General features: G+C 41.6%; 2 protein-coding genes across 7 annotated transcripts in view; one reads left to right on the top strand and one right to left on the bottom strand.

Moving 5' to 3' along the window:
- LOC131939527 (tubby-related protein 3) overlaps positions 1-12,588 on the top strand; it is a 35,538-nt gene extending 22,950 nt beyond the window's left edge. For all 5 annotated transcript variants that reach the window (XM_059297880.1, XM_059297879.1, XM_059297878.1 and 2 more), the window contains 3 exons: positions 6,469-6,556; positions 8,081-8,164; positions 8,493-12,588. In XM_059297880.1, the coding sequence (XP_059153863.1) occupies positions 6,469-6,556; positions 8,081-8,164; positions 8,493-8,626 (306 nt within the window). In that variant the 3' untranslated portion in view covers positions 8,627-12,588. The remainder of the gene's footprint in view (positions 1-6,468; positions 6,557-8,080; positions 8,165-8,492) is intronic.
- A 158-nt stretch (positions 12,589-12,746) lies between these two features.
- On the bottom strand, positions 12,747-24,304 carry LOC131939529 (cyclin-Q). Of its 2 annotated transcripts, none has more exons than XM_059297886.1 (7): positions 24,192-24,304; positions 18,521-18,618; positions 18,067-18,152; positions 15,207-15,339; positions 14,887-15,114; positions 12,944-13,042; positions 12,747-12,907 (listed from the first exon to the last, which is right to left on the bottom strand). In XM_059297886.1, exons 1-6 carry the CDS (start codon positions 24,247-24,249, stop codon positions 12,950-12,952), a joined length of 696 nt encoding a protein of 231 aa, XP_059153869.1. In that variant the 5' UTR covers positions 24,250-24,304; the 3' UTR covers positions 12,747-12,907; positions 12,944-12,949. The 2 variants fall into 2 exon arrangements, with proteins under 2 accessions (XP_059153869.1, XP_059153868.1); XM_059297885.1 differs by having other exon boundaries at positions 12,748-12,897; positions 12,952-13,042.
- Between the last annotated feature and the right edge of the window lie 71 nt (positions 24,305-24,375).

Below are 24,375 nucleotides of genomic sequence, written 5' to 3'. Positions count from 1 at the left end.
CACACAGCTTCACACATCACACACTCAGGGGGTAAGCTCTGCACACAGCTTCACACATCACACACTCAGGGGGTAAGCTCTACACACAGCTTCACACATCACACACTCAGGGGGTAAGCACACAGCTTCACACATCACACACTCAGGGGGTAAGCTCTGCACACAGCTTCACACATCACACACTCAGGGGGTAAGCTCTGCACACAGCTTCACACATCACACACTCAGGGGGTAAGCTCTGCACACAGCTTCACACATCACACACTCAGGGGGTAAGCTCTGCACACAGCTTCACACATCACACACTCAGGGGGTAAGCTCCGCATACAGCTTCACACATCACACACTCAGGGGGTAAGCACACAGCTTCACACATCACACACTCAGGGGGTAAGCTCCGCATACAGCTTCACACATCACACACTCAGGGGGTAAGCTCTGCACACAGCTTCACACATCACACACTCAGGGGGTAAGCTCTGCACACAGCTTCACACATCACACACTCAGGGGGTAAGCTCCGCATACAGCTTCACACATCACACACTCAGGGGGTAAGCACACAGCTTCACACATCACACACTCAGGGGGTAAGCTCCGCATACAGCTTCACACATCACACACTCAGGGGGTAAGCTCTGCACACAGCTTCACACATCACACACTCAGGGGGTAAGCTCTGCACACAGCTTTACACATCACACACTCAGGGGGTAAGCTCTGCACACAGCTTCACACATCACACACTCAGGGGGTAAGCTCCGCATACAGCTTCACACATCACACACTCAGGGGGTAAGCTCCGCATACAGCTTCACACATCACACACTCAGGGGGTAAGCACACAGCTTCACACATCACACACTCAGGGGGTAAGCTCCGCATACAGCTTCACACATCACACACTCAGGGGGTAAGCTCTGCACACAGCTTCACACATCACACACTCAGGGGGTAAGCTCCGCATACAGCTTCACACATCACACACTCAGGGGGTAAGCTCCGCATACAGCTTCACACATCACACACTCAGGGGGTAAGCTCTGCACACAGCTTCACACATCACACACTCAGGGGGTAAGCACACAGCTTCACACATCACACACTCAGGGGGTAAGCTCTGCACACAGCTTCACACATCACACACTCAGGGGGTAAGCTCTGCACACAGCTTCACACATCACACACTCAGGGGGTAAGCTCTGCACACAGCTTCACACATCACACACTCAGGGGGTAAGCTCTGCACACAGCTTCACACATCACACACTCAGGGGGTAAGCACACAGCTTCACACATCACACACTCAGGGGGTAAGCTCCGCATACAGCTTCACACATCACACACTCAGGGGGTAAGCTCTGCACACAGCTTCACACATCACACACTCAGGGGGTAAGCTCTGCACACAGCTTCACACATCACACACTCAGGGGGTAAGCTCTGCACACAGCTTCACACATCACACACTCAGGGGGTAAGCACACAGCTTCACACATCACACACTCAGGGGGTAAGCTCTGCACACAGCTTCACACATCACACACTCAGGGGGTAAGCTCTGCACACAGCTTCACACATCACACACTCAGGGGGTAAGCTCTGCACACAGCTTCACACATCACACACTCAGGGGGTAAGCTCTGCACACAGCTTCACACATCACACACTCAGGGGGTAAGCTCTGCACACAGCTTCACACATCACACACTCAGGGGGTAAGCTCTGCACACAGCTTCACACATCACACACTCAGGGGGTAAGCTCTGCACACAGCTTCACACATCACACACTCAGGGGGTAAGCTCTGCACACAGCTTCACACATCACACACTCAGGGGGTAAGCTCTGCACACAGCTTCACACATCACACACTCAGGGGGTAAGCACACAGCTTCACACATCACACACTCAGGGGGTAAGCTCTGCACACAGCTTCACACATCACACACTCAGGGGGTAAGCTCTGCACACAGCTTCACAGATCACACACTCAGGGGGTAAGCACACAGCTTCACACATCACACACTCAGGGGGTAAGCTCTGCACACAGCTTCACACATCACACACTCAGGGGGTAAGCTCTGCACACAGCTTCACACATCACACACTCAGGGGGTAAGCACACAGCTTCACACATCACACACTCAGGGGGTAAGCTCTGCACACAGCTTCACACATCACACACTCAGGGGGTAAGCTCTGCACACAGCTTCACACATCACACACTCAGGGGGTAAGCTCTGCACACAGCTTCACACATCACACACTCAGGGGGTAAGCTCTGCACACAGCTTCACACATCACACACTCAGGGGGTAAGCTCTGCACACAGCTTCACACATCACACACTCAGGGGGTAAGCTCTGCACACAGCTTCACACATCACACACTCAGGGGGTAAGCACACAGCTTCACACATCACACACTCAGGCGGTAAGCACACAGCTTCACACATCACACACTCAGGGGGTAAGCACACAGCTTCACACATCACACACTCAGGGGGTAAGCTCTGCACACAGCTTCACACATCACACACTCAGGGGGTAAGCTCTGCACACAGCTTCACACATCACACACTCAGGGGGTAAGCTCTGCACACAGCTTCACACATCACACACTCAGGGGGTAAGCTCTGCACACAGCTTTACACATCACACACTCAGGGGGTAAGCTCTGCACACAGCTTCACACATCACACACTCAGGGGGTAAGCACACAGCTTCACACATCACACACTCAGGGGGTAAGCACACAGCTTCACACATCACACACTCAGGGGGTAAGCTCTGCACACAGCTTCACAGATCACACACTCAGGGGGTAAGCACACAGCTTCACACATCACACACTCAGGGGGTAAGCTCTGCACACAGCTTCACACATCACACACTCAGGGGGTAAGCTCTGCACACAGCTTCACACATCACACACTCAGGGGGTAAGCACACAGCTTCACACATCACACACTCAGGGGGTAAGCTCTGCACACAGCTTCACACATCACACACTCAGGGGGTAAGCTCTGCACACAGCTTCACGCATCACACACTCAGGGGGTAAGCACACAGCTTCACACATCACACACTCAGGGGGTAAGCTCTGCACACAGCTTCACACATCACACACTCAGGGGGTAAGCTCTACACACAGCTTCACACATCACACACTCAGGGGGTAAGCTCTGCACACAGCTTCACACATCACACACTCAGGGGGTAAGCTCTGCACACAGCTTCACACATCACACACTCAGGGGGTAAGCTCTGCACACAGCTTCACACATCACACACTCAGGGGGTAAGCTCTGCACACAGCTTCACACATCACACACTCAGGGGGTAAGCACACAGCTTCACACATCACACACTCAGGGGGTAAGCACACAGCTTCACACATCACACACTCAGGGGGTAAGCTCTGCACACAGCTTCACACATCACACACTCAGGGGGTAAGCTCTGCACACAGCTTCACACATCACACACTCAGGGGGTAAGCTCTGCACACAGCTTCACACATCACACACTCAGGGGGTAAGCTCTGCACACAGCTTTACACATCACACACTCAGGGGGTAAGCTCTGCACACAGCTTCACACATCACACACTCAGGGGGTAAGCTCTGCATACAGCTTCACACATCACACACTTAGGGGGTAAGCTCTGCACACAGCTTCACACATCACACACTCAGGGGGTAAGCTCTGCACACAGCTTCACACATCACACACTCAGGGGGTAAGCTCTGCATACAGCTTCACACATCACACTCAGGGGGTAAGCTCTGCACACAGCTTCACACATCACACACTCAGGGGGTAAGCTCTGCACACAGCTTCACACATCACACACTCAGGGGGTAAGCTCTGCACACAGCTTCACACATCACACACTCAGGGGGTAAGCTCTGCACACAGCTTCACACATCACACACTCAGGGGGTAAGCTCTGCATACAGCTTCACACATCACACACTCAGGGGGTAAGCACACAGCTTCACACATCACACACTCAGGGGGTAAGCTCTGCACACAGCTTCACACATCACACACTCAGGGGGTAAGCTCTGCACACAGCTTCACACATCACACACTCAGGGGGTAAGCTCTGCACACAGCTTCACACATCACACACTCAGGGGGTAAGCACACAGCTTCACACATCACACACTCAGGGGGTAAGCACACAGCTTCACACATCACACACTCAGGGGGTAAGCACACAGCTTCACACATCACACACTCAGGGGGTAAGCTCTGCACACAGCTTCACACATCACACACTCAGGGGGTAAGCTCTGCACACAGCTTCACACATCACACACTCAGGGGGTAAGCTCTGCACACAGCTTCACACATCACACACTCAGGGGGTAAGCACACAGCTTCACACATCACACACTCAGGGGGTAAGCTCTGCACACAGCTTCACACATCACACACTCAGGGGGTAAGCACACAGCTTCACACATCACACACTCAGGGGGTAAGCTCTGCACACAGCTTCACACATCACACACTCAGGGGGTAAGCTCTGCACACAGCTTCACACATCACACACTCAGGGGGTAAGCTCTGCACACAGCTTCACACATCACACACTCAGGGGGTAAGCACACAGCTTCACACATCACACACTCAGGGGGTAAGCTCTGCACACAGCTTCACACATCACACACTCAGGGGGTAAGCTCTGCACACAGCTTCACACATCACACACTCAGGGGGTAAGCTCTGCACACAGCTTCACACATCACACACTCAGGGGGTAAGCTCTGCACACAGCTTCACACATCACACACTCAGGGGGTAAGCTCTGCACACAGCTTCACACATCACACACTCAGGGGGTAAGCACACAGCTTCACACATCACACACTCAGGGGGTAAGCTCTGCACACAGCTTCACACATCACACACTCAGGGGGTAAGCTCTGCACACAGCTTCACACTTCACACACTCAGGGGGTAAGCTCTGCACACAGCTTCACACATCACACACTCAGGGGGTAAGCTCTGCACACAGCTTCACACATCACACACTCAGGGGGTAAGCTCTGCACACAGCTTCACACATCACACACTCAGGGGGTAAGCTCTGCACACAGCTTCACACATCACACACTCAGGGGGTAAGCTCTGCACACAGCTTCACACATCACACACTCAGGGGGTAAGCTCTGCACACAGCTTCACACATCACACACTCAGGGGGTAAGCACACAGCTTCACACATCACACACTCAGGGGGTAAGCTCTGCACACAGCTTCACACATCACACACTCAGGGGGTAAGCTCTGCACACAGCTTCACACATCACACACTCAGGGGGTAAGCTCTGCACACAGCTTCACACATCACACACTCAGGGGGTAAGCTCTGCACACAGCTTCACACATCACACACTCAGGGGGTAAGCTCTGCACACAGCTTCACACATCACACACTCAGGGGGTAAGCTCTACACACAGCTTCACACATCACACACTCAGGGGGTAAGCTCTGCACACAGCTTCACACATCACACACTCAAGGGGTAAGCACACAGCTTCACACATCACACACTCAGGGGGTAAGCTCTGCACACAGCTTCACACATCACACACTCAGGGGGTAAGCTCTGCACACAGCTTCACACATCACACACTCAGGGGGTAAGCTCTGCACACAGCTTCACACATCACACACTCAGGGGGTAAGCTCTGCACACAGCTTCACACATCACACACTCAGGGGGTAAGCTATTCACACAGCTTCACACATCACACACTCAGGGGGTAAGCTCTGCACACAGCTTCACACATCACACACTCAGGGGGTAAGCTCTGCACACAGCTTCACACATCACACACTCAGGGGGTAAGCTCTGCACACAGCTTCACACATCACACACTCAGGGGGTAAGCTCTGCATACAGCTTCACACATCACACACTCAGGGGGTAAGCACACAGCTTCACACATCACACACTCAGGGGGTAAGCTCTGCACACAGCTTCACACATCACACACTCAGGGGGTAAGCTCTGCACACAGCTTCACACATCACACACTCAGGGGGTAAGCTCTGCACACAGCTTCACACATCACACACTCAGGGGGTAAGCACACAGCTTTACACATCAGTTGCTTCCATCATCACTCTTTTCACACACCCCACCATTCACACATCACACACTTCACTCATCAAACTGTTCACACATCACACGCCCCACACTTCACACTGTACACACATCATACTGTACACACATCACACGCTTCACACAACAAACTGTTCACACCACTCACCAAATTGTTCAAACATCACACACTTCACACGCTTCACACATCACATACTTCACACATCACACTGTTCACACACTTCACACACATCACACTGTACACACATCACACTTGGCTTGTGTCCATTGATCTCTAGATTAGCCTGTAGACTTAGGGCTTGTGTCCATTAATTCTATTGCAGCAACACGATGGCTTGATTGAAAGATGGAAAAGAAAAAACATGGAGAATCTTTTGGAACTACACAATAAAACACCTGTCTGGAATGATGGTAGGTGTCTGTAATGATGGTAGGTGTCTGTAATGATGGTAGGTGTCTGTAATGATGGTAGGTGTCTGTAATGATGGTAGGTGTCTGTAATGATGGTAGGTGTCTGTAATGATGGTAGGTGTCTGTAAGGATGGTAGGTGTCTGTAATGATGGTAGGTGTCTGTAATGATGGTAGGTGTCTGTAAGGATGGTAGGTGTCTGTAATGATGTTAGGTGTCTGTAATGATGTTAGGTGTCTGTAATGATGTTAGGTGTCTGTAATGATGTTAGGTGTCTGTAATGATGGTAGGTGTCTGTAATGATGGTAGGTGTCTGTAATGATGGTAGGTGTCTGTAATGATGGTAGGTGTCTGTAATGATGGTAGGTGTCTGTAATGATGTTAGGTGTCTGTAATGATGTTAGGTGTCTGTAAGGATGTTAGGTGTCTGTAAGGATGTTAGGTGTCTGTAATGATGGTAGGTGTCTGTAATGATGGTAGGTGTCTGTAATGATGGTAGGTGTCTGTAATGATGGTAGGTGTCTGTAAGGTTGGTAGGTGTCTGTAATGATGGTAGGTGTCTGTAATGATGGTAGGTGTCTGTAATGATGGTAGGTGTCTGTAATGATGGTAGGTGTCTGTAATGATGGTAGGTGTCTGTAATGATGGTAGGTGTCTGGAATGATGGTAGGTGTCTGGAATGATGGTAGGTGTCTGTAAGGATGTTAGGTGTCTGTAATGATGGTAGGTGTCTGTAATGATGGTAGGTGTCTGTAATGATGGTAGGTGTCTGTAAGGATGGTAGGTGTCTGTAAGGATGGTAGGTGTCTGTAATGATGGTAGGTGTCTGTAATGATGGTAGGTGTCTGTAATGATGGTAGGTGTCTGGAATGATGGTAGGTGTCTGTAAGGATGGTAGGTGTCTGTAAGGATGGTAGGTGTCTGTAAGGATGGTAGGTGTCTGTAAGGATGGTAGGTGTCTGTAATGATGGTAGGTGTCTGTAATGATGGTAGGTGTCTGTAATGATGGTAGGTGTCTGTAATGATGGTATGTGTCTGTAATGATGGTAGGTGTCTGTAATGATGGTAGGTGTCTGTAATGATGGTAGGTGTCTGTAATGATGGTAGGTGTCTGTAATGATGGTAGGTGTCTGTAATGATGGTAGGTGTCTGTAAGGATGGTAGGTGTCTGTAAGGATGGTAGGTGTCTGTAATGATGGTAGGTGTCTGTAATGATGGTAGGTGTCTGTAATGATGGTAGGTGTCTGTAAGGATGGTAGGTGTCTGTAAGGATGGTAGGTGTCTGTAAGGATGGTAGGTGCCTGTAATGATGGTAGGTGTCTGTAATGATGGTAGGTGTCTGTAATGATGGTAGGTGTCTGTAATGATGGTAGGTGTCTGTAATGATGGTAGGTGTCTGTAATGATGGTAGGTGTCTGTAATGATGGTAGGTGTCTGTAATGATGGTAGGTGTCTGTAATGATGGTAGGTGTCTGTAATGATGGTAGGTGTCTGTATGACCTTTATTGACCTGTCCTCTCTACAGATACACAGTCCTATGTTCTAAATTTCCATGGACGTGTGACTCAAGCTTCTGTCAAAAATTTTCAAATTGTGCATGATAATGATGGTAAGTAGGACATTAGGTGATGGTAAGTAGGACATTAGATGATGGTAAGTAGGACATTAGATGATGGTAAGTAGGACATTAGGTGATGGTAAGTAGGACATTAGGTGATGGTAAGTAGGACATTAAGTTATGGAAGTTTCAATGTTTTGGTGGGAAAGTTGAATGTTTGCGTGGAAAAGTTGAATGTTTGTGTGGAAAAGTTGAATGTTTGCGTGGAAAAGTTGAATGTTTGCGTGGAAAAGTTGAATGTTTCCGTGGAAAAGTTGAATGTTTGCGTGGAAAAGTTGAATGTTTGCGTGTTTAAATGCCTGAACCTCTCTTGTTGTAGTGGACTACATTGTCATGCAGTTTGGCCGTGTGGCCGAGGACGTCTTCACAATGGACTACAATTATCCCATGTGTGCCCTGCAGGCTTTTGGCATTGCCCTGAGCAGCTTTGATGGCAAGCTGGCGTGTGAGTGAGCTGGCCACCAATCTCTTGTACACTTCTACATGGCAGATTCAGTCCAACACTAGCTTTAGCTTGATGGACTGGTGGAGTGGTTGTCTAGACTTTTTGAAGGATTGAATATATGGTTTGAATCATTGATTAGACTTGAATGATTGTATGGACTGTTTGAATGATGGTCTAGACTATTGGAGTGTGTTTACATTGCTCCAATGCTGTCTGTTAGGTCACTTGTTAGGTCTGGGGTTTGCTGTGTAATTTCATCAAAATCAAATGACCTTTGTTTTCTCATTAATTGACCTTTGTTTTCACATCAAATGACTTTTGTTTTTCACATTAAAATCCATTTGTTTTCGGCCTGACATAGACAAGAGAATTGGATGTAGTGCTCTAGAATTAGATTGAAACTCCGCCATTTCCACTTGATCCCTTTCCCACATTCCATATACAATATATGAGCGTGTATCAAGATTAATATATGAGCTTGTATCAAGATTAATATATGAGCTTGTATCAAGATTAATATATGAGCTTGTATCAAGATTAATATATGAGCTTGTATCAAGATTAATATATGAGATAGTGTCGAGTAAAAAACAACCTTGAACTTTTTTTAAAGCACCTGAGTACATGGCTGGGGTATTTGTCCCTGGTGTGAATGATGTTTTCATGTGCCCAAGTGTGATCCTTTTATTCAGTTGAAAATGTTCAGACTCTAGTTCAATGATTTGACATTAGAAAATATTTTGACCCCTTAAACAAATATTTTGCCACAGAAACAAAAATGTTTTGATACTTACACAATTCTTTTACCTTATTGTTGTACTTTTAAGAAATGGTTTTTAATTACTTGTATAGATCTATATATATATATATATTTAAATTAATTTTTATTATGAGCTAAATGTGTCCTCAATATTTCACCATATCTAACGTAAAAGATATACTGATTTTGACAATCTGTGAAAGTAATGCTTTGATAAGCAACTTAAGTACAGTGTCAAAAGTGTCATATTTACATACTAGACAGTGTTGAAAGATGTCATATTCACATACTAGACAGTGTTGAAAGATGTCATATTCACATACTAGACAGTGTTGAAAGATGTCATATTCACATACTAGACAGTGTTGAAAGATGTCATATTTACATACTAGACAGTGTTGAAAGATGTCAAAAAATTTGTTCCACTATTTTCTAGTAGAAAAAATGTACATTGATAAAAACTATATTTGATGAAGTAAGATGATCTGGCATTGCCATTTAGAAAGAGTTTGTCTGCAGACTGAGGTTTGCTTGTGATATCTGTCATTGCCATTTATTTATTTCTTTTTTTGCTGACCAAGTATTAATTGTCCAGTAGTAGTCAGCCTACAGCCTCTTGAACATGATTTCTTGCGACTCACAGACTAGACTACTGCTAAACTAGCTCACTTGAACATGATTTCTTGCGACTCACAGACTAGAGTACTGCTAAACTAGCTCACTTGAACATGATTTCTTGCGACTCACTGACTAGAGTACTGCTAAACTAGCTCACCTGTTGGAATCATCTCAAGTTTGATCTTTGCTAAAAAAAAAATATTTGTGTTCAAATTTTAAAGCTGTGAAACATCAGAGGCAAACACCCAAACATGGTGTCTATAGACACCATTTGTCTTGGTAACACCCAAACATGGTGTCTATAGACACCATTTGTCTTGGCTGTTACTTGTGGGCTTGGGTATAAATTCTCTCATCAACAGAAGATGATGAGAGAGATAGTCTGTTTGGGGATCTCTGCTGCCTTCTCATTCGGGGTTCAGAGTTGACCTTATTGGGGTTCAGAGTTGACCTCAGCCTGGGGTTCTATCCCTAGTGATATTTGTGATCTAAATCAATAGATTTTACTAATTAAGTTGTCCTACAATGTTTTTTTTAAACTTTACATTTACAATTACATTCATATTTCTATTCAACATTTTAATGTTCTATACAAAATTTGAATTAGTTTGTACATTAAAACAATCTGTTTGATTTTATATATTTATATGTGAATAACTTTTTCAACTGTTGACCATGTTTGCTATCATCAAATTGTGAGTGGGCATGACAGGAGCTAACATCAGCAGGGGATTGTTTCATTCAACAGAAAAACATGTTTTATACACCAACTTCATTTTCAAACTTCATTACTTCTGATTTGTAATAAAATCATACCTCAAATATATACAAAAATTGTGTCATTGCTAAAACATTCCAATTTTTTCATGCAACCTGCAAGATTTTTATTTTTCTGTTTGCTTGTGTTAAATTTGATTGTTAGGTGCACAAATTGGTATTTCCTTACAATTTTCTTTCATCTATGCTTCACACATTTGTGATTTCATGTTCCTCTATTGTACTATACATATTATTATATACCCCTTCCGACACGACCTCAGGATTTTTGTCCAAAAATTTATCCCATGTATAGAAAATGATACAGTTGGTGTCCTGACATCTTATACCAAATCTCCATCAGTCAGGTATTATGCAAATTATGATGTGTACAAAAATGTACAGCGTGTCACAATAAAGCGCCAGTAACTGCATTTATAACATGCAATTCTGGAATTCTATATACCAAGTATGAGAATGAAGCATTTTATTTTAAGAATAAACAATTTATAAGCGATCTAAAAAAATAATTAAATAATTTTTTTAAAATTTTCAAATTGAGGTCAACAGTTTTTTGGACTCCAATTTGAATGTTGAAAATGTAAAGCAATAAAAAAATACTAAACGTCTTCAACTAAAAGAGGTGCCGGAATAGAATAAATGCAAAACAATATTAAAATTTGTGTTTTTACTTAGAAATTTTCTTGGTCAAATCAAATGTATACAAAAATGACCACCGTGTCGGAAGGGGATACAGATCCATATAAATATAAATGTAAGTTTGTGGAGTGTAAGCCTGGAGTTTTTTAACCAATAATTGATAATGACATTCTCCCCTGGCTGGTTGGGTTAACCACCTGGTCCCATCCAAATAAGATCTAGCCAGAGATCTATGGCCTTCAATTGAACCAATGATCATAAGGCAGAATGATGCTCAAGTGGCCATCCCATTCTGATAGTGTAACTAGTTCAAGTGGCCATCCCATTCTGATAGTGTAACTAGTTCAAGTGGCCATCCCATTCTGATAGTGTAACTAGTTCAAGTGGCCATCCCATTCTGATAGTGTAACTAGTTCAAGTGGCCATCCCATTCTGATAGTGTAACTAGTTCAAGTGGCCATCCCATTCTGATAGTGTAACTAGTTCAAGTGGCCATCCCATTCTGGTAGTGAAACTAGTTCAAGTGGCCATCCCATTCTGATAGTGTAACTAGTTCAAGTGGCCATCCCATTCTGGTAGTGTAACTAGTTCAAGTGGCCATCCCATTCTGATAGTGTAACTAGCTCAAGAGGCCATCCCATTCTGATAGTGTAACTAGTTCAGTGGCCATCCCATTCTGATAGTGTAACTAGTTCAAGTGGCCATCCCATTCTGATAGTGTAACTAGTTCAAGTGGCCATCCCATTCTGATAGTGTAACTAGTTCAAGTGGCCATCCCATTCTGATAGTGTAACTAGTTCAAGAGGCCATCCCATTCTGGTAGTGTAACTAGTTCAAGTGGCCATCCCATTCTGATAGTGTAACTAGTTCAAGTGGCCATCCCATTCTGGTAGTGAAACTAGTTCAAGTGGCCATCCCATTCTGATAGTGTAACTAGTTCAAGTGGCCATCCCATTCTGGTAGTGTAACTAGTTCAAGTGGCCATCCCATTCTGATAGTGTAACTAGTTCAAGTGGCCATCTCATTCTGATAGTGTAACTAGTTCAAGTGGCCATCCCATTCTGATAGTGTAACTAAATGAACTTAACTGTAGTCCGTCCATCCTAATGTTTTATTAGACGTTGTACAATTCTCATTTTTCTTTGTGCTAGGGAATTAAAGAAATGAATTGCAACAGTTGGTGGTGTTGTTTCTTTCTTGACCATCTCCACTCATTGTCAGTGGCAAACAATACATTCTCGTTCTTGCAATGCCAGTGGGTAGTCAATATATGTAACTTGCTACATCAGTCATACAAATTTATCTAAACATAAGAAAAAATTACGTCCTAATTGTTTTATTTTTTCATTTCAAAATTTTTATTTTTTTAAACGTGTTTGATAACAGTGCAATTATTATACCACCAACACTTTGTCCAAGTGAGGAGGTTCTGATGTTTGAACAATGCTGTCCACATCATCCCAGTCATGTTGACAGACAAATGCTGTCCACATGACAAATGCTGTCCACATGACAAATGCTGTCCACATGAGAAATGCTACCTGGGCAGTTGGTTCTCCACCTGATATGTGTCCATGATTTTGCTGATAATGTTCTGGATGATCTGCAGTGTTATATCTTGGTTGAAAACCTGAGGAGACAGTCTAGTGAGTGCTAGGGCTGAGGAGACAGTCTAGTGAGTGCTAGGGCTGAGGAGACAGGCTAGTGAGTGCTAGGGCTGAGGAGACAGTCTAGTGAGTGCTAGGGCTCAGGAGACAATCTAGTGAGTGCTAGGGCTGAGGAGACAATCTAGTGAGTGCTAGGGCTGAGGAGACAATCTAGTGAGTGCTAGGGCTGAGGAGACAGTCTAGTGAGTGCTAGGGCTGAGGAGACAGGCTAGTGAGTGCTAGGGCTGAGGAGACAGTCTAGTGAGTGCTAGGGCTGAGGAGACAATCTAGTGAGTGCTAGGGCTGAGGAGACAGTCTAGCTAGGGCTGAGGAGACAGGCTAGTGAGTGCTAGGGCTGAGGAGACAGTCTAGTGAGTGCTAGGGCTGAGGAGACAGTCTAGTGAGTGCTAGGGCTGAGGAGACAATCTAGTGAGTGCTAGGGCTGAGGAGACAGTCTAGCTAGGGCTGAGGAGACAGGCTAGTGAGTGCTAGGGCTGAGGAGACAGTCTAGTGAGTGCTAGGGCTGAGGAGACAGTCTAGTGAGTGCTAGGGCTGAGGAGACAGTCTAGTGAGTGCTAGGGCTGAGGAGACAGTCTAGTGAGTGCTAGGGCTGAGGAGACAGTCTAGCTAGGGCTGAGGAGACAGTCTAGTGAGTGCTAGGGCTGAGGAGACAGTCTAGTGAGTGCTAGGGCTGAGGGGACAGTCTAGTGAGTGCTAGGGCTGAGGAGACAGTCTAGTGAGTGCTAGGGCTGAGGAGACAGTCTAGTGAGTGCTAGGGCTGAGGAGACAGGCTAGTGAGTGCTAGGGCTGAGGAGACAGTCTAGTGAGTGCTAGGGCTGAGGAGACAGGCTAGTGAGTGCTAGGGCTGAGGAGACAGTCTAGTGAGTGCTAGGGCTGAGGAGACAGTCTAGCTAGGGCTGAGGAGACAGTCTAGTGAGTGCTAGGGCTGAGGAGACAGTCTAGTGAGTGCTAGGGCTGAGGGGACAGTCTAGTGAGTGCTAGGGCTGAGGAGACAGTCTAGTGAGTGCTAGGGCTGAGGAGACAGTCTAGTGAGTGCTAGGGCTGAGGAGACAGTCTAGTGAGTGCTAGGGCTGAGGAGACAGTCTAGTGAGTGCTAGGGCTGAGGAGACAGTCTAGTGAGTGCTAGGGCTGAGGAGACAGTCTAGTGAGTGCTAGGGCTGAGGAGACAGTCTAGTGAGTGCTAGGGCTGAGGAGACAGTCTAGTGAGTGCTAGGGCTTTTAGAAAAATCTTTTCAATTGGTTTAACTAAACATTTTTAGCACAGCATCCACTCAAGAATGTTTTCAGACACAAAGAGAAGTCATGTTACAGCACAAACAGCAGTCATGTAACAAGACAAACAGCAGTCATGTAACAAGACAAACAGCAGTCATGTTACAACACAAACAGCAGTCATGTAACAAGACAAACAGCAGTCATGTTACAGCACAAACAGCAGTCATGTAACAAGACAAACAGCAGTCATGTTACAGCACAAACAGCAGTCATGTAACAAGACAAACAGCAGTCATGTTACAGCACAAACAGCAGTCATGTTACAACATAAACAGCAGTCATGTAACAAGACAAACAGCAGTCATGTTACAACATAAACAGCAGTCATGTAACAAGACAAACAGCAGTCATGTTACAGCACAAACAAAAACAGCAGTCATGTAACAAGACAAACAGCAGTCATGTAACAAGACAAACAGCAGTCATGTAACAAGACAAACAGCAGTCATGTAACAAGACAAACAGCAGTCATGTAACAAGACAAACAGCAGTCATGTAACAAGACAAACAGCAGTCATGTAACAAGACAAACCTGCCACCACTTATTCTTGGCTTGATTTGAGAATGGGACCTCTAGACCATGAGACAACAAGGAGAAGTGTAGTACAGCAATGGCAATGTGTTCAGGCTTGAAGTCCAGACACAGGGAGCTGTGGTAGCTGTCTCGCAGTAGAGCCCAGGACGTGCGGGGGACAGGGGACTCATCCCAGACACAGGGCTGCATCCAGTCAGCCAGAGCCTTCAGGTAATGGCAGAGGTACTGGAAGGTGGAGACATGTCAGCATTATCTTGTTGCCATCATTGTGTCAATGACAATCTTGTTCTCAACTGATCTAAAGATGGTGTAAATACCTTGTGGGGGTGATCAAAGACAACCTTGAATTGTAACGCTCGCAGCAGATAGAGCTCACAGCTGGCCACACTTTCCCTCAGTGCCCAGAACTTGTCGCCTATCTCCAGCGGGGCCTTATTTTTGTGGAGGGTTCTAGCATGGGAAAAACATTAATCACTTCAATCCTCTCTCTATATAAAAAGCAATGTATGTGTGTGCCTGTTTGTCATTACTAAACCTTTCATCCAATCGCCATGGGAAGTTGTTGAGAATATTCCTGGGGAAGTATCTGCCAAAAATTAAATTCAAATTTGAAGGGGTGGCGCTGGGCGTTTAGATTTTCTCTATATACGGTATATACAATTTTTTTCTCTATATTCGGTATATAAATTTTTTTCTCTATATACGGTATATGAATTTTTTTTCTCTATATACGGTCTATAAAATTTTTTTCTCTATATTCGGTATATAAATTGTTTTTCTCTATATACGGTATATAAAAATTTAAGTTGATTGCGCTTTGACACTGTTCATCAGATCGCCATCAAACTTTGGGGAATGGATTAGAATACTCCCGAGAAGTTTTCTAAGGAAAAATTGTAAGTTTCTTTTGAGCATCACCCCCGCGGGTGATAATTTTATCAATACACGATTTTGCGCCCTGAGATCCAGACAGGAATATTGACAGTGTGGCACATGACATTCATATCACCACACTAGAAACTTAAGGTTTTCACATGTTATCACCACACTATAAACTTAAGGTTTTCACATGTTATCACCACACTATAAACTTAAGGTTTTCACATGTTATCACCACACTATAAACTTAAGGTTTTCACATGTTATCACCACACTATAAACTTAAGGTTTTCACATGTTATCACCACACTATAAACTTAAGGTTTTCACATGTTATCACCACACTATAAACTTAAGGTTTTCACATGTTATCACCACACTAGAAACTTAAGGTTTTCACATGTTATCACCACACTATAAACTTAAGGTTTTCACATGTTATCACCACACTATAAACTTAAGGTTTTCACATGTTATCACCACACTATAAACTTAAGGTTTTCACATGTTATCACCACACTATAAACTTAAGGTTTTCACATGTTATCACCACACTATAAACTTAAGGTTTTCACATGTTATCACCACACTATAAACTTAAGGTTTTCACATGTTATCACCACACTATAAACTTAAGGTTTTCACATGTTATCACCACACTAGAAACTTAAGGTTTTCACATGTTATCACCACACTAGAAACTTAAGGTTTTCACATGTTATCACCACACTATAAACTTAAGGTTTTCACATGTTATCACCACACTAGAAACTTAAGGTTTTCACATGTTATCACCACACTAGAAACTTAAGGTTTTCACATGTTATCACCACACTATAAACTTAAGGTTTTCACATGTTATCACCACACAATAAACTTAAGGTTTTCACATGTTATCACCACACTATAAACTTAAGGTTTTCACATGTTATCACCACACTATAAGCTTAAGGTTTTCACATGTTATCACCACACTATAAACTTAAGGTTTTCACATGTTATCACCACACTAGAAACTTAAGGTTTTCACATGTTATCACCACACTAGAAACTTAAGGTTTTCACATGTTATCACCACACTATAAACTTAAGGTTTTCACATCCTCTTCAAATTAAGATCATTTGTGAATGATTTCAAGACTAACTAGGCTCAAATGTTTATGGGTCAACTAACATGTACCTGGAGTATGGGTGGGCTTTTACTAATGTGACCATGTGCAATATGAGACCTAATTCATTCAGCAGTTTGTGACCAATTTGAGACCTAATTCATTCAGCAGTTTGTGACCAATTTGAGACCTAATTCATTCAGCAGTTTGTGACCATGTGCACTTTGAGACCTAATTCATTCAGCAGTTTGTGACCATGTGCACTTTGAGACCTAATTCTGACATTTGAGGGTTGATGGTTGTGACGTCCTATTTGTTTGTTTGATACAATATCTCACAATGGGAGAGGGACTGGAATTATACTTGCTTCTATACTTACACTTAATATATAGTAGTGCTCATCCATCAATGACATCAGCTCTTAAGGAATTGGGAGAGTATGGCCTTTTGTGACAATGTAAGATGGGGGGGAGGGGAGAGAAAGGAGATTTCATAAACTGTGTCATTACACTTAGCAATTTATAGAGTCATTTTTTAAGCTGAAATTGAGCAGTTATTTTGTTGCATATTTTAATTAAGAAGCCCAATCTTGTCATTCTTTTGTTATGTTGGAAGGGATTACCTCCAACTAAATTAAGCATGAGCTTGCTATGCACTATATAGGCTGTTAACAATTTCAGCCTGTTTTTCTTTCTCAATTTGCTTCCATAACCTTAGCTCAACTGCGAACAAACTACAAGGCAGCAGTTGTTTGATTTTAGAGTTTTTTAATCTACGTAGGTTGCTGTCACCAGCTATCAAGCCTCATCTGCCCTAGATTCAATTTTTACAGTTTTTTAATCTACGTAGGTTGCTGTCACCAGCTATCAAGCCTCATCTGCCCAGAGATTCAAACTCAGGACTTTCTGGTTTAGCAACCTTGACCAACCCAACCATGCCACCACTCCTAATGTTGACATAGTAGTTAGTATTTTAGAGAGAAATAGCTGCTTTAAAAGACAAATATTTTAATCTTGAGGGGGGATGAGAAATGTTATTTAAATGAATGTGTGTGTGGGTGTGTGGGGGCATCATTAATGGATGAGACCTTCTAAGTACAAAGAGATGTTATTTGAATGAATGTGTGTGTGTTTGGGGGACACACACACACACACACAGACAAAGAAATATTATTTGAATGAATGGTCACCTGTAACAAACATTGACAATGTCTCTGATCCTGACATTTTCTTCCTCTATCTTACAAGCCAGTGATAAACAGGTGGCACCTAGCAGCTGAAAAACATAGTCATCTTGGCATATTAGTCTTAGCATAGTAATCTTGGCATATTAGTCTTAGCATAGTAATCTTGGCATATTAGTCTTAGCACAGTAATCTTGGCATATTAGTCTTAGCATAGTAATCTTGGCATATTAGTCTTAGCATAGTAATCTTGGCATATTAGTCTTAGCATAGTAATCTTGGCATATTAGTCTTAGCATTGTAATCTTGGCTTATTATATACGGTTTTCATAGACAACTTAAGTTGGTTTATAAGGTTTATATAGAGAGCATAAATTTAAGTTGGTAAATAAAGTTTTTGTAGACAGATTAAGTTAAAATTGAAATAATGTACCAGATCAATTGAATAAAAATGACTTACAAATGGGTCATAGTTTTTTAAAACATTATGTCTGAAAAATTGGTGGTATAATGTGCACGCTGTGGCTATTGGAATACTTTGCAAATGAAGTTTTAGACCTGAAAAGAATGTTCAAAAAGATACATTTCACCTTTGTTGAAGGAAGTTTAGTTCTTTAATAATATTAATGCTAGCACTAGGTAGTGGGCTGGGAACTACAAACTTTTTCAAGTTTTAGTCATTTTGGTATTTGAACACAATTTTTTTATTTTAAAAAGGCAAAAACAATTTGGTTGATTACAATTTATCACAGAAAATTTAAACAAAAATGGCAGAACTAGGTAGTGTGGCCTAAAAGATTTAAAAAATTTAAACAATAAACAATTGAATGACTGAGGATACCTATGTTCGAAAATGGCTCTACCGAAAATAGGTGTGTTTTTTTTTATTGTAGGAAAAAAAGTCACAGGAAAAAAAACACAGGAAAAAAAAACACATAAAAAAAGTCACAGGAAAAAAAGTCACAGGAAAAAAAGTCACAGGAAAAAAAGTCACAAATATATATTTGCATGGAATTTGTTAATACTTGTATGTATTAAATATTCAGAGAGTGCAAATTAACTTAGGATTAATTAAATGTAATGTAATGTGTGTAGGCTGTATACGCATAGTAATTTTTATAACCTAAAAATATTTAGTATGAATTATGTAGATTGTAATTATGTTAAACATAATATTTATAGCATTTAATAGAATGTCCAAGGTTTTCATCGTGTTTTTTTAAAAATTAAATTACAGTGAAATGGTAAAGTCATCTGAATTACTGCCCTCAACTCATCGCAACAATAGTTATGCTTAGTTCAACCACCTTTGCTGCCCACATTTATCACGATTATTACATAACAAAACTTAGGATCAAAACAGAGAGCCGACAAGGTTCAAAGGCTGTCATTGATACAAAATGTCAACAACACAAAATATGTTCGGACAATGCCTAATGAGGGGAGGCCGAGCAGAGAATAGCCTACGGCGAAACATATGCAAAACACAACGATGTGACTAAATTTCTTTTATAGTAAATAGGGGCCTAGGCAGTAGAAAAGTTAACTATAAAAGAAATTTAGGCCCATATTTAACTAAATACGTAACAAAAGTTGAGATTGTTGTGTAAATTATCTTAGAGTATTTTTACTTAAAATTTTAATAAACCATAATGCTTTTAACGTCTATAAATAATTTATGCTATTAAAAAATACAACCCACAACAATAAACACACAACATTTTACAATTCTTAACAAATAAATCAAAATATTTCTAAAAAGATTTTTGTGACTTTTTTTCTGTGACTTTATTTCTGTGACTTTTTTTCCGATAAAATTTTTCCATTGTGACTTTTTTCCGTGACTTTTTTTCCTAGCAAAAACTGTGACTTTTTTTCTGTGTTTTTTTTTTCCTGTGACTTTTTTTCCGTTTACCGTTTTTTTTGTGTAGTACTGTAATCTCAATTAAATTTCTGGCTAGAAATTAGTGTTTGGCAAATGATAGGACTAGGGTTGGGGTTGCGTTAGTTAGGACTTAGGGTAACCATTGAAGCCATGTGAATGTGTGTGATTAGTAATTAATTACCTAACATAACACTCAACACCACTTTTTTGAAGATTCTATTACGGACGCTGGTAAAAAAATCCGACAAATTTTTAGTGTACATTAGATATCTAGTATCTAGATCTACTATGAAATCTGTGGGGATGAGAAAGCTTTGACAGAAGTCCCATTATGTTCCTCAAGGAACGAAACGGAAAAATTTAAAACAAATTTTTTTTTAAATAGATGTTTGACGGTATCTATAAATAATTTATCTCTAAAGATTCTATAGATAGAGGGTCTAGGCCAGTAGCGTACGCAGGGGGGGGGAGGGGGAGCAGGGAGGGCGGCGCTTCCCTCTGGCCATTTTCAGCAAAGTGGCGCCTTTTTGGAAACTTTATATATATATATATATATATATATATATATATATATATATATATATATATATATATAAAGCAATGTATGTGTGTGTGTCTGTGTGTGTGTCTGTCTTTTATGCATTACCACACCTTTTATCACATCGCCGTGAAACTTTGGGAAGTTGTTGAGAATATTCCTGGGGAGAATTCTGCGAAAAAATTTCAAATTCGAAGGGGTGGCGCCCGGCAGGGCGCGATTTGTTTTTCTCTATATACGGTATATAAAAATAAAAGTCTATTTTGATTTCACACTGTTCATCCGATAGGCATGAAACTTTGGGGAGTTGATTAGAACACTCTATGGAAGGGTTCTGTACAAAAATCATTTTTAATTTCGCAAGGGCGGCGCCACGGGAGGGTGCGATTTTTCTCTATATACGGAATATAAAAATAATAAAAGTGAATTGCCGTGACACCGTTCAAACGATTGCCATGAAACTTTAGGAAGTTGTTGAGAATATTCCTGGGGAGGTTTCTGCGAAAAAAAATATTTCAAATTCGCAGGGATGGCGCCCTGAAACGGCGCGATTTGTTTTTTTCTATATACGGTATATAAAAATAAAAGTCGATTTTGGTTTGGCATCGCTCATCCGATAGCCATGAGACTTTCATTATACCACTCTAGGGAAGGGTTCTGTAAAAAAATAATTTTTAATTTCGCAAGGGCGGCGCCACGGGAGGGTCCGATGTATCTCTATTTACGGTATAAAAAGATAATAAAAGTGAATTGCAGTGACACCGTTTATCCGATAGGCATGAAACTTTGGGGAGTTCATTATAAAACTCTAGGGAAGGGTTCATAAAAATTTTAATTTCGCAAGGGTGGCGCCACGGGAGGGTGCGATTTTTCTCTATATATGGTTTATAAAAATAAGTCGATTTTGGTGTGACACCGTTATCCGATAGCCATGAGACTTTGGGGGAGTTGATTAGAACAATTCAGGGAAGGGTTCTGTAAAAAAAATCCCTTTTTAATTTCGCAAGGGCGGCGCCACGGGCGGCTGCGATTTTTCTCTATAAATGGATTATAAAATTTCGGTTTCACACCGTTCATCCGTGTACCATGAAACTTTGGGGAGATGATAAGATCACTCAATGGTAGGGTTCTGCAAAAAAATATTGTTTAATATTGCAAGGGCGGCGCCCCCCCAGGGGGGGGGGGGGGGGGGGGGGCGATTTTTTTTCTCTATACACGGTATATAAAAATTAAAACTTGGATGCGATTCATCCGAGTGCCATGAAACTTTAAGGAGTAGATGAGAATACTCCCGAGAATATTTCTGCGAAAAAGAAAACTAAAGTTTCTTACAGGCGGCACCATATAGGGTACAACTTTCGTCAATACACAGTTTGGCGCCTTGAGTTTTAGAGCGACTAAGTTGGCACTTGGCATCCGTTAATCGAGAGTCCTGCATAGCGAGTAAGGGGTACTACTATATTCAGCGGTAAAACTACAACAGGCTTCTAAAAATAACTTTGTAACGCGAGGAAATCCTTCTGTACAGTTTCGTCACCTTGCGAAAGATGAAAAAATAACTTTTTGAATATGAGGAGCCTACTGTAGAGTTTCGTCACTTTGCGAATGATGCAATAAGCAGCTATTATTAGACAATCCATTAGTAACACTAGCATATTGCATCAGTCACACTGATGTTTAAAATGCGTCAAATATTTTTTTACATGTTAAATAACAAATCCTGTTCATTTGTGTCACTTTAGTGAATGACGCAATCTGCATCATTGTTAACAGGATGCTATTTTAAGGAGCCAGGCGTCGTACGCCGCGCCTATGCGGTAGTGTAATGGGGGGGGGGGGGGGGGGGGGGCTCCTGAAAGCGGACCTCTACGTCTCTGACACATGTGCGGTCACCGAAGTGTGTTATACCAAATTATTTTGCTGAGTGATTAATGTACACTCAAGGTTTTCATGCGTTAGTGTAGGTAAACCCGTGTCCTGATATTTATGATTCAAGCGCAGGCTTTGTTTACATTTAAATAACTGATTTTTAGAAAAGAAGGTCACGCGTCTAAGAACATATGATTGGTAGCACGTTGGTGAAATCCTTCTAATATATTTCGTCAAACTTTCTTCTATCCCCGCGGCAATGCGCGGGGGTCGGGTACGCTAGTATATATATATAATACACGTATATAGAACGTGTTAAAAATTTGGCGCCCTTTTTTTTGCTCTTTTCGCTCCCCCTACAACGAAAACCTGGATACGCCTCTGGTCTAGGTCTAATCAATGAATCATCCGATTTTTCAGATCTATCGTTTTAGGTACATAAAATCGCCCGTGGCTAGTAATGTACGAAAAAGTTACCTCATTGTCAAGGCTTTAATAGAGGTATATTGTGATTTGTGTCAAATATTATGTATAAATGAATATTAAACCTAAATCAATGGCTAAATATATCAATACAGGCCAGAAATTATCTTTAAACAGCAGTGTTTGTGAGCAAGATTTGTTATAGGCCTATAAACAACAGCCATTTCTAAAATAGATTGGCTTCCCTTGAATTTTGCGATATAAGTTTACAAAAAAAAAATCTTAATCAAGACGGCTACTAGCTATAGTAAATGAGCATGTTTGCCTCTGTTGAATTTATTAATGAAAAGTTTTAGGCCTAATGCCTAATACAAGTAACAATTGTTTAAAAACAGACATCTTACACGACTTAAAGGAAACAAGGAAACATTTTTGTATTTTTCAAAACATTAATCCTGGTAAAACCTTAGTTTAGCGTCAGAAATTATCGGGTAATGTTTGTTGAGTTTCGGTAACTAGAGTTACGGTATACCATGGTTTATTTGACCATTGAAATATAAATAAATTGAAAGTCGATTGTAGTAAATTAATGTTTTAATTTTTAAAGAAAAATCGACAAAAGGAAACAAGAATAAATATAATAGTAGATTTTAATTAGTAGATCTAAAAATAAAAAAAAAACATAGATCTATACTATAGGGCCTATTAATATAAATAATGAAGTCAAATGTAATAATTTAATGTTTTTGGCTAGCAGCGGACTTGCAACCATTAATTAATTAGATCTAGATCTAGCTAGATATCTAGTTGCTAGGCCAAGTAAAAAATTCTAGATTACGAAAATAGTAAAAATGATTACAAAATGTAAAAATGATTACAAAAATAAATCTATCCAAATTTTAAACATTCTGTATAAAAATAAAAGATGACGCCAAATAAAGTATGGTTTACAGTAGCCTACTTCCTGTGAATTCCCGAAGTGTGTGACAGACTTTGGCATTGTTTTACTGTTTTTTACTGCTATACAATTCCGGAATAATAACCAACGCTAAACTAAGGCAAGGTTTTACCGTAATCCTCCTCAAAATGTGAAATATTTATTAAAATTTAAGGAGTCACCTGTTTTTCACATTACTAGTCGCGGGCGATTTTACGTACCTAAAACTGGCTAAAACGATAGATTAACGATTTTTCTAACCCTCCCAGTCCCAAATCAATTAGGCCTAATTATTAATTATAATTAGGCCTAATCATCATCAACTCATCAACTAATCAACCATTTCACACTAATTAGTGACTAATTTAATGGTGCGGAATAAAAGCAAACGACTAGATCTAGATCTATAAATTATAAATGTTCGACTAATATTAGGCTATAGCTAATAGATCTACATAATTTGACTAATAAATCTATACCCGATTCGTGAATATATTTAATAACTCGAAAGTGGACTCGAATTTCGCTGTTCGACATTATTGTGGTTTTTTCCGTTTTTTCTGGTTGCCCAAAGAACCGAAACAAAAATAATTAACTATGGACTCACTATTAAACTTACTAATTTTAATTAAAATCAATAAGTTGTTTGGGCCTAGAGATCTA

This window comes from Physella acuta, unplaced genomic scaffold (assembly GCF_028476545.2).
Source record: "Physella acuta isolate Inbredline_101_S28 unplaced genomic scaffold, ASM2847654v3 ptg000283l, whole genome shotgun sequence".
Lineage (NCBI taxonomy): Eukaryota > Metazoa > Mollusca > Gastropoda > Physidae > Physella > Physella acuta.
The sequence above is the reverse complement of the archived record's forward strand: the minus strand, read 5'-3'. Positions and strand labels throughout refer to the sequence as shown.

What these genes read in the sequence shown, in the direction of transcription:
- LOC131939529 (XM_059297886.1), bottom strand. Translation starts at nt 24,249, where the DNA reads ATGTCGAACAGCGAAATTCGAGTCCACTTTCGAGTTATTAAATATATT. An exon ending in TAAAAAACTATGACCCATTT is followed by an intron (nt 18,153 to 18,520) that starts GTAAGTCATTTT and finishes TATGTTTTTCAG; the next exon opens with CTGCTAGGTGCCACCTGTTT. An exon ending in CCAAGAATAAGTGGTGGCAG is followed by an intron (nt 13,043 to 14,886) that starts GTTTGTCTTGTT and finishes CTGTCTCCTCAG; the next exon opens with GTTTTCAACCAAGATATAAC.